This window comes from Anneissia japonica, unplaced genomic scaffold (genome assembly GCF_011630105.1).
Source record: "Anneissia japonica isolate Jap-2015-1 unplaced genomic scaffold, ASM1163010v1 scaffold1810_len1271414_cov176, whole genome shotgun sequence".
NCBI lineage: Eukaryota > Metazoa > Echinodermata > Crinoidea > Comatulida > Comatulidae > Anneissia > Anneissia japonica.
The window spans coordinates 292,066-304,505 of record NW_022702449.1 but is presented as its reverse complement, the minus strand read 5'-3'; the positions used below and the strand labels follow the sequence as shown (position 1 = coordinate 304,505).

Genomic DNA, 12,440 nt, shown 5'->3' with positions numbered 1-12,440 from the left:
TCATTTTGAGTGGCTGCAAATGATTTATGGAGAATCATGATTCTTGTATAGTTATTGAGATTTGTTTTAATTAATTATATGCCTATACAGTATCTGGTTACTGTCATTGAAAAAATACACCTTAAAGCTCAATTAAAACATTGATTACCTCATCTAAAAGGACAATACAAGTTATATACAAATATTGCAGGGAATGTATGTCTCTAATGAGAACGATTTTTCTATTCATTTTGTGCACATTAGTTTGGTGCATGTGCATATTACAATCCTCCATTATCAGACTTTTCAAGCTAGCAAAATGCAGTAAATAAGATTCCATAGCACCTAATAATTCGTCTTTAATGCAAAATATGAGTTGCTTAAATTACAGGTACACGATAATACGGTAGCTGTGAAAACGGGCCACTTTTTCTTAGTTTTTACAATAATTTATCAGTAATATGACAAATACGAGCTTTCTAGAAACAATTTAACCAAAGATCCTGATGGAAAAGTCGTTTGTTCTGGGCGTTTATTTATGGGTTTAGGCCTACGATAAATTTCAGAATTTAGTACTTTTGTCTGTTTCCGTACGTCCATCACTAATTTGGCAAATGTTCGTAGTATTTGATTAGTCTGCTATCAAACACCTTTTTAATCTGGCGTAATGATACATTCAGAAAAAATGGTAAAACGATAAAACCAGAAAGCAAAATAAAAAAAAAACGTAAACATGAAAATTATTTTAAAACCGGTTTGTTTTTTGTTTGTTTGTTTTTTTTAATTTACAGTTACTTTACCGCTTTATATGCAGTACTGTACTGTAGTTATAATGTGATTATCATTTTGACATTATATGTCTTAAATGGCTAATGCTTTGTTTAGTTATTTTTTGGGACCAGAACATCAATGTATGTCTGTGGAAAGAAAGCTGTTCTTCCACGGGCCAGGCTATTACAAAATAATTTAAAGTAAAAAGGTTATACAATAATAAAATAGGAAATTTGAAAAATATGTCAATATGAAAATAATCTTAATTCTTTTTTTAGATTTGGTGCTATTTGTGAACTTCCTGTCAGATGAAAACAAAATAAACATGAAAAAAAAAGTATGAATTTGCAATTTGATTTATTAGTAGATGCATGATAATCCTTGGAATTATACAGTACTGACCAACCCCAGTAACACCTGATCACCAGCACACAGTTATAAGATCCACCACTGAGGTACAACAATATATACTGTATTGTAAAGCTTTATTCTCTACAGCTGTAACATGAAATTTATAATTCTATAATTTCAAGCACAAATATCTACTCTATTTAATTTAATTAGTTAACAAAAAATATCATACATAAAATAATAATAAATGTTATCAAAAATCAGTATCATGGAACATAACAGAGAAACATCACCGTCAGTCAGAAAAACCTAGCAAAACAAAGTCATGACATCCACCACAAAATTTTTGTTTTCAATCCAAAAATTCAGACATCTCATGATCGGAATGTTTTTTTTAGACCATAATCATCATCGCTAGTCTGTATGCATAGTAATCTTAAAATGCATCTTGTAATATACTTCTTACAGTTCTCTCTAATTTCTTGGGTTTTTTTTTATTGGAGAAAATATATTTTATCTTGTATATTGCATTGTACAGTATTAGCTTGAAGAGACAAATGTTTCTTTCGCAGTACTTCATCATCGAGTCATCTGTCGTTGCCCACCTGACCTTGCCTTGGCTTTCTACCACCTGGACCTCCTCGGTTACGCCGTCCTCCAAAAGATCGTTCAATGGCACCGAGTTGTTTCCTAATCGAACCCAGAATATTGACATCATCTGGGATGTGAACATATCGAATGTTGCGTCCACGAACGTGTAGATTCTCCAGGAACGAACAGTTGCCATCTTGGTCCGTAAATTCAACATGTTTCATTTGAACGTTCATGTACCCATCAACACTCTCTATTTCACCATACACTTCAGACTCATTTCGAAGTTCAATTGTGGTAACTTTACCTTCAAGTGCCTGTATTAAACAGGTGAGAGAGTTTTTAGATTTCGTTCGCTCTCTGATTGTCATATCCATTTTCACAGAATATCAACAAAAGTTTTAATACGGGACAACACAACTTTCAGTTCTCCATATGTAGGACTCCATTTTAAATCGATTGGAATTGTGGGTAGTCCTAGGGATAAGTTGAAAGAGTTTTTTTTTTACACCTCTAAAATATTCATTAGAAATTGCCGAATAATTATTGATGTGGTAATACTGTACTGTAGTATGCTTCTATGTCTTTAAAATAACTCATCATCATATGAAAATGATATTATTAATAATTTTCGGTTTATTGTTATGCACGTGACCTACCAGGTGGTCTATTTCCATCAAGGGGGCGCTAAATACAAAAACATTCCCTCACGAAATCCATATCTGTGCAAACGGGAGATGTTGATAAAAATGTTTTTTGAATTGGTCTTTAGAGTAGGTCTATAATTTATTGATGATGAAAGTAAGATAACTGATGTTCAATTTAATCTAAACATAAGAGACAGGGATTTAATAATTAATAGACAAAATCTAAAAAAGTCCAGCTAGGCCTAGGCCTAGATTAGAGGCTAGCCTAGGCCGTGCGGCCTAGGCCTGGCGGCTATCCTAGCTAGGCACCCACCGGATCCCTAGCCGCCTAGGTAGGCCAGACCCCTGTATGATAGGCCTAGCTAGGCTAGGAAGGTAGGTCGAGCCTATTGCTTCTTTAGGCCTCAGGCTCTAGTCTATCTACCTAGGCGACAGGCCTAGCTTAGTAATGTAGTCGGGTGGCGCAAACGTTGTTGGTTCGATTCCAACCCACCAATGCTGATGCTGAGTGACAAATATGGATAACAATCGATGACATCAATAATGGGGCTGTCTCTTATACACATCTGTACAGTATAATCCCATCCTCTAAATTTCCATGAATTTTGCAAGCATTATACTAGCGCATTGAAAATGTGTTTATGCATTATAGCAAATTTATATATCATACATTACATTGATATTAATATTTTGCTTTAATAAATAAATATTTTGGTTTCCATTTTTTAGTGTTGTCAGACTTGTCACAAGGAATTACAGAGTGAGCTAAACAACTTACTCTGTCAGGTTAAGGGTGAGTTTAATCAGTTTTGTTGCCTCAGATCAACTGACCCAAAATATTGGATATATCAAGGGTTGACATTTTTGTCTACTTTTGGAAAACTTATTAATTATATAATTTTTTTTATAAAGAGGAGACAGAAATATTTGTATGATGTTTAAATATTTACTGCCTTAACCATGGATTTCAGCTTATTGAAAAATAACAAAAAAATGTTTGACCACTAGATGATACGAGACTGGTTATGTGGCGGTTGTTGGTTCGATTCCAACCCACCAATGCTGATGCTGAGTGACAAATATGGATAACAATCGATGACATCAATAATGGGGAGATGATGACAAGAAGGCCCCCAAATGATCAGCTTTGCTGGATGGGCCACTTTCCTTAAACATGGGTTTTAAAAACATATGATGACGATGATGGCAACGGCAGCGATGATGATGATTTTGACGATAACAATGACGACAATGACAATTACGATAAATTCAATGATGAAAACGATGATGATGAGAGTGGTGTCAATAATTGGTGTTGATAATAGAATTACATTATTATTATTATTATTATTATTATTATTGTTTTTAGTTATATATATTATTTATTTTATGTTATTATCATCATCATCATCCTCATCTAATTAATATTTTAAAAATGATTGTTGTATGTCATATGTCTGATTTTTGTTACAGGTATACCGCCCTCAAGGCATGTTTTACCAGTTGAGTTGGCATTAACTTTTAACTACTACCTCCTTGTTTACAAAGAATACCAGTGCAATGGAAATCTTTGTGGTATAAACACAATCATTGACTCAATCAACAGTACTTGGCTGAGAGGTAAGCCAGGTCTCCCTCCAATTAAAGACCACTTTTGGGACCGGGGTTTCCATGGTCTTTAGCAGCTTTGGCCTCTAATTAGCATAATAAAGATAAAAGACATTTATTACAGGTATACCACCCTTAAGGCATGAGTTAATATGGGACCACAGAAAAGTGGTCTTTAATTGGAGGTGGTCTTTAATTGTAGTGGTCTTTAATTGTAGTGGTCTTTAATTGTAGTGGTCTTTAATTAGAGGGAGACCTATATTCAAATTTTAATCTTATCTAAAGACTTTAGTATATAGAGACCATGTATTATTATTTCAAAGAGGCTTATAATTGATTGTACACAGTTTTTTTCAGTAAGTCACATAGATCTGCACATATTCTCTTTTGTCTTGGTTTTTGTTGTGTATGGACATTGTCTGAAATAAAACAATTTAATTATGTGCTATGCAAAACCTAACCAATAATAAGTAAATAAATTATTTTTGCCCTGTATCGCCGGACCTTATTTATAGGCGTAATGGTACAATAATTTTCAAAATTTGTTGATTTTTGAATATATAATTGCTCACTGCTAAAGAACTGTTAGAGTGCCCATCACCAAATTTGCAGGAAAGTTTGTAAGGTATCCCTGACTTGAAAAAAAAATTAAAAATATATTTTTTCTGTACAACTTCGATCTATATACAGTAATCATATATGGTTTATTTAAAGAATATACCTTGTTTACTAACCAATGTTTAGGGCTGCTAAATAGTTTCAAAATGATACCAAAACCAGCTCTGTAGGTGGTATACTTCCTGAGATATTGACAATTTAATTCACGAGGTAGCACTAATTAGCTCAAAGTTTGTTAGTGCGTATCTCACTGATTATGCGGTGTTGAGCGATAAATTAAAATTTTGGCCGTTTCTCATGGGTACTAATCAAACCCGAAACTATGAAAAAAAATCTGAGACGTTGATGAAAATTTTTCGTTGATTTGACATGGAAATGACCCTTTTGTTATATTTTTTCTCACACTCTGTTGATTACCATCAATTGTTGATTTTGAAATTTTGTTTTCAGTTTGCCGTGCTGCCAATGTGGTAATTGTTGATTCAAACACCGAAGACTATTTTGTCAAAGCTGTCTCATGTAGCCTATCTGGTAAGTAAAGAAGCCATTTATATGAATGTAGTCAACAGGTTTCATAGAAATCGGACTTAGGTTTTCAATTAAGGGATGAAGTGTACAACTCAGAAGCTAGTCACAATGATTGTGTTCCCAAGGAAACAGTGGCGTATCTTTGGTGGTGCATCCTGGCCTAAAAAGAAACTTGCACCCCTATAGAAATGTTTGCAGAACATGCAAATTACGCTCAAGTAGTTATGAATCACCTCATTTTACCTTGCTAAATCATTCCCCTTCACATAAACATCAAGCCACACTTAACTTTCGTGCTTCCACCAGGCCTCCCCCCTCCCCATGTTAAAACCTCCAGATATGCCACTGCAAGGAAAGAGAATCTTTCTGACTGTATCCCATTTTACCTTTCCTATATTATGGCTGATTATAAATGCATGTAAATGCATATGGCCTACTGAAAGAAAGAAAAAAAAATTATTTCTTTTATGAAACTCTGGAAAAACCCAGCTTTTTGCACACATTTTTTTTTTATATTAAAGGTGCTGAACTTAGACAACCTTTACTGCTACTTGGTTGTCTTCAGAGTGTGTGCCACCTGACTAGTGGGAACATAGAGGGAGCTGTCTGCCTGCTGGATGTTGTCAGCAGGAACATGTCTATTTTGAGCAAAACTGAAAAGGTAAATATCCTCAATTTGAATTCTTATTACAAATTCATTTCCGGCCATCTGGAGGTGCCATAACCATAAAATTTCTTACCTCAGTCCCATCCCAAAGGGCCATTCTGTGTCCATGTCACCACCCTTTTTTCCACCTTTTTCCCCCACTTTTTTTTATTCAAAAAATCTGTGTCTTATCAACCGTTTCTGAGTTTTTCATCAAATAACCCTTTTTGTGTCTTAGAAAAATCAGTTGTACAACATATCAGACATTTTTTCCCTCCGAAACTTGGCATCACCATCTTTTATCATCATCATCATCATCATCATCATCATCATCATCATCATCATCATCATCATCATCATCATCATCATCATCTCAAATAAATAATTTTTCAAATTATTTGTCTAGGTTCATTTTAGGTTTCTGCCAGGCGGTTCAGTTAATGTTCAAGAAGAAATACAAACATCTAAAGACAGCATCTGTAATAGTTATGGTATATATGCTTTGAAACTCCTGCATGCGGTTGTACACTCGGTCAAAGGAAATCGCCTGAAGGGAATGACTTCTCTCATGAAGCCTATTCAGCTGGATAGAAGTTCCTTAGCTGTATCAGCTTGGTATTGGAGTAGTAAGTGCTTAAGTACTTGTTTTAACCAATTGAATGACCAACCAATCAATCATTAAATTATTTTTTATATTTGTCTTCTCTCCTTGTTTGTCATGTTTTTTTCCTATCTTCTTCTTCCGTCCTCTTTCCTTTGTAATTTGGCCTCTGTTCCCTCCCTTTCTGCTTACTTTAAGAATGTTATCCTAATTGGGCGTTTTCTAATGTTTTTAATGTGTTAATTGTTGTAATGGTTTTATGTGTTTAGTGATTTTAAATATTAATTGATCAATCAAATAAAAAAAACAAACCAACTGTTAAATCAATCAATCAATAAATCAATCTATCAATCAATATCTCAATCAGTCAATATATCATACCATTTTATCAATCTATAAATCAGTCAATCATTCATTTATCAATCATTCAGTCAATATTTTATTTTATTCAACTTTATAGAGAGTTAAGGGGCCCTCTACTCTTGACCAAATTTTATTAATGTTATGAGATTTTCAGAGTACGTTATAACATAACTTGCCATCCCATGGTGAGCAAGGTTCCAAGTAGGCCTATAGCCTACGGTTATCAGTCCATGTCGTTCTCAGCAGGCCAGAACTATTATACTAACTGTTTTAATTCAAGTAGGTAGCCAAAAGGGAGCTGGAGCTTGTTCGAGTCGAGACATCCGCATCTTCAATTTTGAAAATTTACCAAGATTGATTAATATGCATGAAGTTAGCCAATCACGTGATTTACAAAATCAGTCATGCATACGATATCCCACATCAAATTTGATGTGGGAAGGGGAAATTGCACGCATGAATCGTTTGCCCAGGCCCTAATTCGAAAAAAAAGAAATCGAGTATGGGACGCCAATTAAATTAGGTATGGCGCGCACTAAGTGCAATAAAGAGTGAGTAACCTAAAATTAGGGCCTGGAACCCAGGCTACAAATAACCCTTTTTGTGTCTTAGAAAAATCAGTTGTACAACACATAACTTGGCATCACCATCTTTTATCATCATCATCATCATCATCATCATCATCATCGTCATCATCATCATCATCATCATCATCATCGTCGTTTTTATCATCAGTATTCTCAAATAAATAATTTTTCAAATTATTTGTTTAGGTTCATTTTAGGTTTCTGCCAGGTGGTTCAGTTAATGTTCAAGAAGAAATACAAACATCTAAAGACAGCATCTGTAATAGTTATGGTATATATGCTTTGAAAGTCCTGCATGCGGTTGTACACTCGGTCAAAGGAAATCGCCTGAAGGGAATGACTTCTCTCATGAAGCCTATTGAGCTGGATAGAAGTTCCTTAGCTGTATCAGCTTGGTATTGGAGTAGTAAGTGCTTAAGTACTTGTTTTAACCAATTGAATGACCAACCAATCAATCATTAAATTATTTTTTATATTTGTCTTCTCTCCTTGTTTGTCATGTTTTTTTCCTATCTTCTTCTTCCGTCCTCTTTCCTTTGTAATTTGGCCTCTGTTCCCTCCCTTTCTGCTTACTTTAAGAATGTTATCCTAATTGGGCGTTTTCTAATGTTTTTAATGTGTTAATTGTTGTAATGGTTTTATGTGTTTAGTGATTTTAAATATTAATTGATCAATCAAATAAAAAAAACAAACCAACTGTTAAATCAATCAATCAATAAATCAATCTATCAATCAATATCTCAATCAGTCAATATATCATACCATTTTATCAATCTATAAATCAGTCAATCATTCATTTATCAATCATTCAGTCAATATTTTATTTTATTCAACTTTATAGAGAGTTAAGGGGCCCTCTACTCTTGACCAAATTTTATTAATGTTATGAGATTTTCAGTGTATGTTATAACATAACTTGCAATCCCAAAACCATCATCAGTGACCAAATCAAGGAAATTAACTTTTTAATTGACTTTCATATTCTCCACATTATAAGTTTTGGAATGATAGGTCACTTACTGGTATTAATTTACTGTTAAATACCAAAGTTATGAGTATAAGTATTATGGCTTCTCTATACTAAAGTATACAATATTACCAGTTTAAAATATAGCGACAGTACACTAGTTTTGGAATAGCATGCCTCATATTAAAGTACATTATCAATATCACAAATTTTTTTTCTGAATTGTAGTGTTTTGTTTGTACTGGGAAGGAAAGTATTCAGATGTCATTAATGGTGTGAATTCCGTCGTCAATGGCAATATTTTATCTGTCAGAGATCTGTCCATAGCAACAAATTTACTAGCATGCTCACTTATGAAACAAGTAAGTTCTTTATATTATTAGTATTTAGAGTACCATACATAGTAGCTTGTCAGCTTTACACCATGCCATGTTTGAAGAAATCTTGTGGTCACCTGTTTCACAGCCGAATAAAATATGATTTGTTAACTTCTGTTTGTTAGCAGGATTATGCAAAAACTAGTCAATGGATCATCATAGAATTTACTTTAAGTGGTAAATAGTGAAATAATTTAGAGATTTAAAATTGTTAACTGACATTAATTTTTCTAAAATATCATACAGAATAGAATAACGGCAGCAATTGCTTTGCTACGACAGTGTCTTCAAGAGAATTTCTCCTACCTGTTACCTTTGTATAATCTGTCAGTCATGTATGGGAAACAGGAAAGAGTGACAGCTAAGCTTGAGTCATTACACCTACTTACAATGGTAAGTTAATGATAATAATTACAATAACAACAAAATAACAATAATATATATTTTTCAAAGTGCCTCTCTTGAATAAGCACTGCTCTTGAAACAGGCGCCACATTAAAATATGATATTAAGTCACATAAGTAACATGTTATCTCCACACTTAGGACCAATATGTACATTTGAGTGAATAAAATTTATTAACAATATTCTTGTTAACTAATTAGTCACATGTATGCACGAACATCCACTGCATACAAAAGTTATGTGTTTACACCAAATGTCATGAATGACATATAATGTAAACAGATAACTTTCATGTGTGTTAAGCTTATGGTATTTTGTAACATGCTAGCAATGTTTTGTTAAATAATATGACTTTTAAAATTTTGAACTTTTAAATTTCATAGGCTCTACATCAAGAAAATGAAAGTGTGATGAAAAAAGAACCTGCCATTTTACTAGATGCAGCCCATGGCAAAAGTAAACCAAAGATAATTGTACAAAACATTATTGAGTGGCAACCGAGTTCCTTATTGGTTTTCTACATGTTAGCAAGAAGCTGTTTAGATGCTGGAAGGTCAGTCAGAAACAGCCTCCACAAGGAGGAATATGATTGGGGAGGATGTTTTCAGAGTCAAAGTTAATATAATTTTATCATCATTAACACAACCAAAGTAAAATTGAAAATTGTATTTTTTGAGTACATAAAATGTAAACATAAAAGTCATAAAAAATGTTAACAGCATAAAAAAAAATGGGTACAGGTATAAGATTACTCAATTTTTGTATGGCTTTACTATAACTTTTAAAATTAATATATTATTTTTTCTGTTTGAAATTTTCATTAGAAATTGATACAAAATGTTTTTTGTGTTTTGAAACAAATATTTTGTTATGCTGTAGGTTTTCTGATGCTGCTGACCACTACATTGATTTGCTGTCAGCTCTCACTGACTTATCTTGTGTTCCTAGTACTGCAGTAAGTAATTGTAAAACCTCTGCGATGCATATTATATGTATTATTATTAATGTATTTGACATTACTATATTTATAATATTTTTATTGTAACTTATTGTTATTAGTAACGTTGTTTTTATCACTACTTAATTTTATGGTGTCTAATCATCCGCAACTGAATATTAATTACCATCTTCTGTATCCTTACTCATTGGTCTTCCTCTAGCTCTTTTCATCCATCAAGTCCTCAGTCTGTCTCTCTGTCTCTTCCCCTCTCATATCTTCAGTTGTGTTTGTACACCCATAAAGATTACAAATATCAATAATTGAAATTGTTGTTAGTAATATTAATGTTAGTACTTATTTAACAGTGGAAAGTTTTTTCAAGAATGTAACTTAAACATTTATTTTTTTTTAGCATAAGGCTTGTGAATCGGGTCAGCAGGAGCTACCATCTTTGGTGACGATCTACTATGAGTCTGCCCTCTCACAAACTAAATCAGGACGATTACTAGATGCCTTACTGATTATCAAAAAAATCCAGGAAAAGCTGCCACATCCACCTACTTACTGTGCTAATCCTGGAAAAGTTGAGCATCCCTCAACTTCATCAGTTCAAGAGGATGCCGTGGAAGACCAAAGTGATGATGGCACATTCCCTGGAAGGAAGCGTCAAAGAGAGATGTCAGAAAGTCATTTTCAACTGGAAGCATCTGATGATCGCGTGAATGAGAACTTTTATAGCTATGTGAAGATAAGACTTTTGGAGGTGTTTTGTCTGGTGAGGTGTCATCGGGTTGAGGAAGCTCTTAATTGCATTGACTCTGTACTGAAACTTCTCAACAAATGTCAAGGAGTCCACAAGAAAGAAATGCAACACTCATCAAAGAAGATCAAGTTAGACCAAGGCAAGATGAATATTTCATTCTACAAATTGTTATGAACTTGGCAGGTTTCTTCATTCCTCCAAGTAAAATTGATTCACTAATAAACATGGATTGGTGGTTAAGTTCCTGCCTTTTATTTCTTATGCTCTAGGTTCAATTCCAGCAGAATTCCATAGCTCAATGCTGTAGGCCAAATTTGACTTGTGAAGGTCTGTCCAAGTAATTAAATGTTCCTCTGACAGACATCAATACATGAGCTAGAGCTGTCACTCTATTGAGTGCAAACTGACGTGTGCCTGAATACTCACAATAAGCAGGACGTGTATGATGGGTGAGAGTACAGCTAGAATTATAGAATCGCCCGATGTATTCAGGTACATTATTTTCTTGAGTGCAGCCTGAAAACGAGGGGCGATTCCATTATTTTCTTTTACGCTCGAGGTTAAATAATTGAATTTCCATGACCTTGACCTTTTCTTCCAAAAATTGGATGGTGTCTTTCTTCCATTATTATGTACCATTCCACTAAATTTGTTATTTTATTCATTTGTTTTTGTGTAATTTTGCTGACAGACAGAAAGACAGACAGCAGTGAATACAAAACCTCCTTGGCGGAGGTAATAATAGTAACGGATGAACATGAATATGTTTATTCTTATTTTAGGAGATATGCCAGCTAGTATAGCAAATGTTGAGAACCAATCAGAACATCCAGTATTGAGGCTTAAGGCTGAGGCTTATAACAATAAAGCAGTCATTCTGATTGGACAGAACAAACTGCAAGATGCCAATGAGCTACTGTTAAACAGTATTCACTGTTGTCCAGGTAAGGTATGCTGTAAAATATAAGTGTATTACAGGGAGCATTAGTAAGGTAAAACGTTTTTTTGACAGCTTTAACATATTTCAGTTAACATGTTAAAATGATAAGTATGAGTGTAATTGTGATTTTGACAAGTAGTAAATAAAGCATAGCATAACATTAGCAAAGAATAATAAATGTACGAAAAATAAATATTTATATAACATTTATCTATCCTGTTACTGCAAATTCCTCTGTCATTTTGATATCAAGGGTTTGTTGATACTGTTTACAACCACACATTATTGCTGTTTAAGTTGGGCAACCAATCAACAGCCAGCACTGACTGGCTGCGGTTCAGATATGCAGATGTTGCGTTAAATTCTTCAATGGTTTCTCACCTGCTGGCAAAAACTGCAAGCTCACTAAAGTAAGCATTTTTTTAAATTTATTATCTCAAACCTTAATATTGATTTTTAATTTCTACATTCAGTTATATCTTGGATACTTTGAAGTTCCATCAGTTTTACTGTATATAAATCAAAATATATAGTAAAGTGATAACTGTATTATTGTTGTTATCTTTAGAATTCCCATTCATAATACAACTCATCTCTCTTCACAGTATTTATTAGTATTCAAAATATATATTCTGTCTCTTATACACATCTAGATGTGTATAAGAGACAGCCCACGGATAAGCATATGTACCTGCTCCCTAGCAGCTGTCACCCCCCGCACTGTACAAAAAACATTCCGTACAGCCAAGCATTGCGCA

At 33.7% G+C, this 12,440-nt stretch overlaps 2 protein-coding genes across 3 annotated transcripts in view; one reads left to right on the top strand and one right to left on the bottom strand.

The window, feature by feature from the left end:
- Positions 1-1,090: 1,090 nt before the first annotated feature.
- Positions 1,091-2,092, bottom strand: LOC117103907 (U7 snRNA-associated Sm-like protein LSm10). The gene has a single exon (XM_033244544.1). It carries the CDS (start codon positions 2,067-2,069, stop codon positions 1,689-1,691), a length of 381 nt encoding a protein of 126 aa, XP_033100435.1. The 5' UTR covers positions 2,070-2,092; the 3' UTR covers positions 1,091-1,688.
- An 857-nt stretch (positions 2,093-2,949) lies between these two features.
- The window catches only part of LOC117103906 (Fanconi anemia group G protein-like), a 9,870-nt gene continuing 379 nt past the window's right edge, over positions 2,950-12,440 (top strand). The window contains exons 1-12 of one of the 2 annotated variants that reach the window (XM_033244543.1): positions 2,950-3,132; positions 3,813-3,959; positions 5,016-5,096; positions 5,615-5,754; positions 6,146-6,365; positions 8,486-8,619; positions 8,881-9,027; positions 9,423-9,592; positions 9,919-9,994; positions 10,392-10,881; positions 11,525-11,686; positions 11,936-12,092. In XM_033244543.1, the coding sequence (XP_033100434.1) occupies positions 5,728-5,754; positions 6,146-6,365; positions 8,486-8,619; positions 8,881-9,027; positions 9,423-9,592; positions 9,919-9,994; positions 10,392-10,881; positions 11,525-11,686; positions 11,936-12,092 (1,583 nt within the window). In that variant the 5' untranslated portion in view covers positions 2,950-3,132; positions 3,813-3,959; positions 5,016-5,096; positions 5,615-5,727. Of the gene's footprint in view, positions 3,133-3,812; positions 3,960-5,015; positions 5,097-5,614; positions 5,755-6,145; positions 6,366-7,476; positions 7,697-8,485; positions 8,620-8,880; positions 9,028-9,422; positions 9,593-9,918; positions 9,995-10,391; positions 10,882-11,524; positions 11,687-11,935; positions 12,093-12,440 lie in introns of both variants that reach the window. The other variant, XM_033244542.1, reaches the window with a different exon arrangement.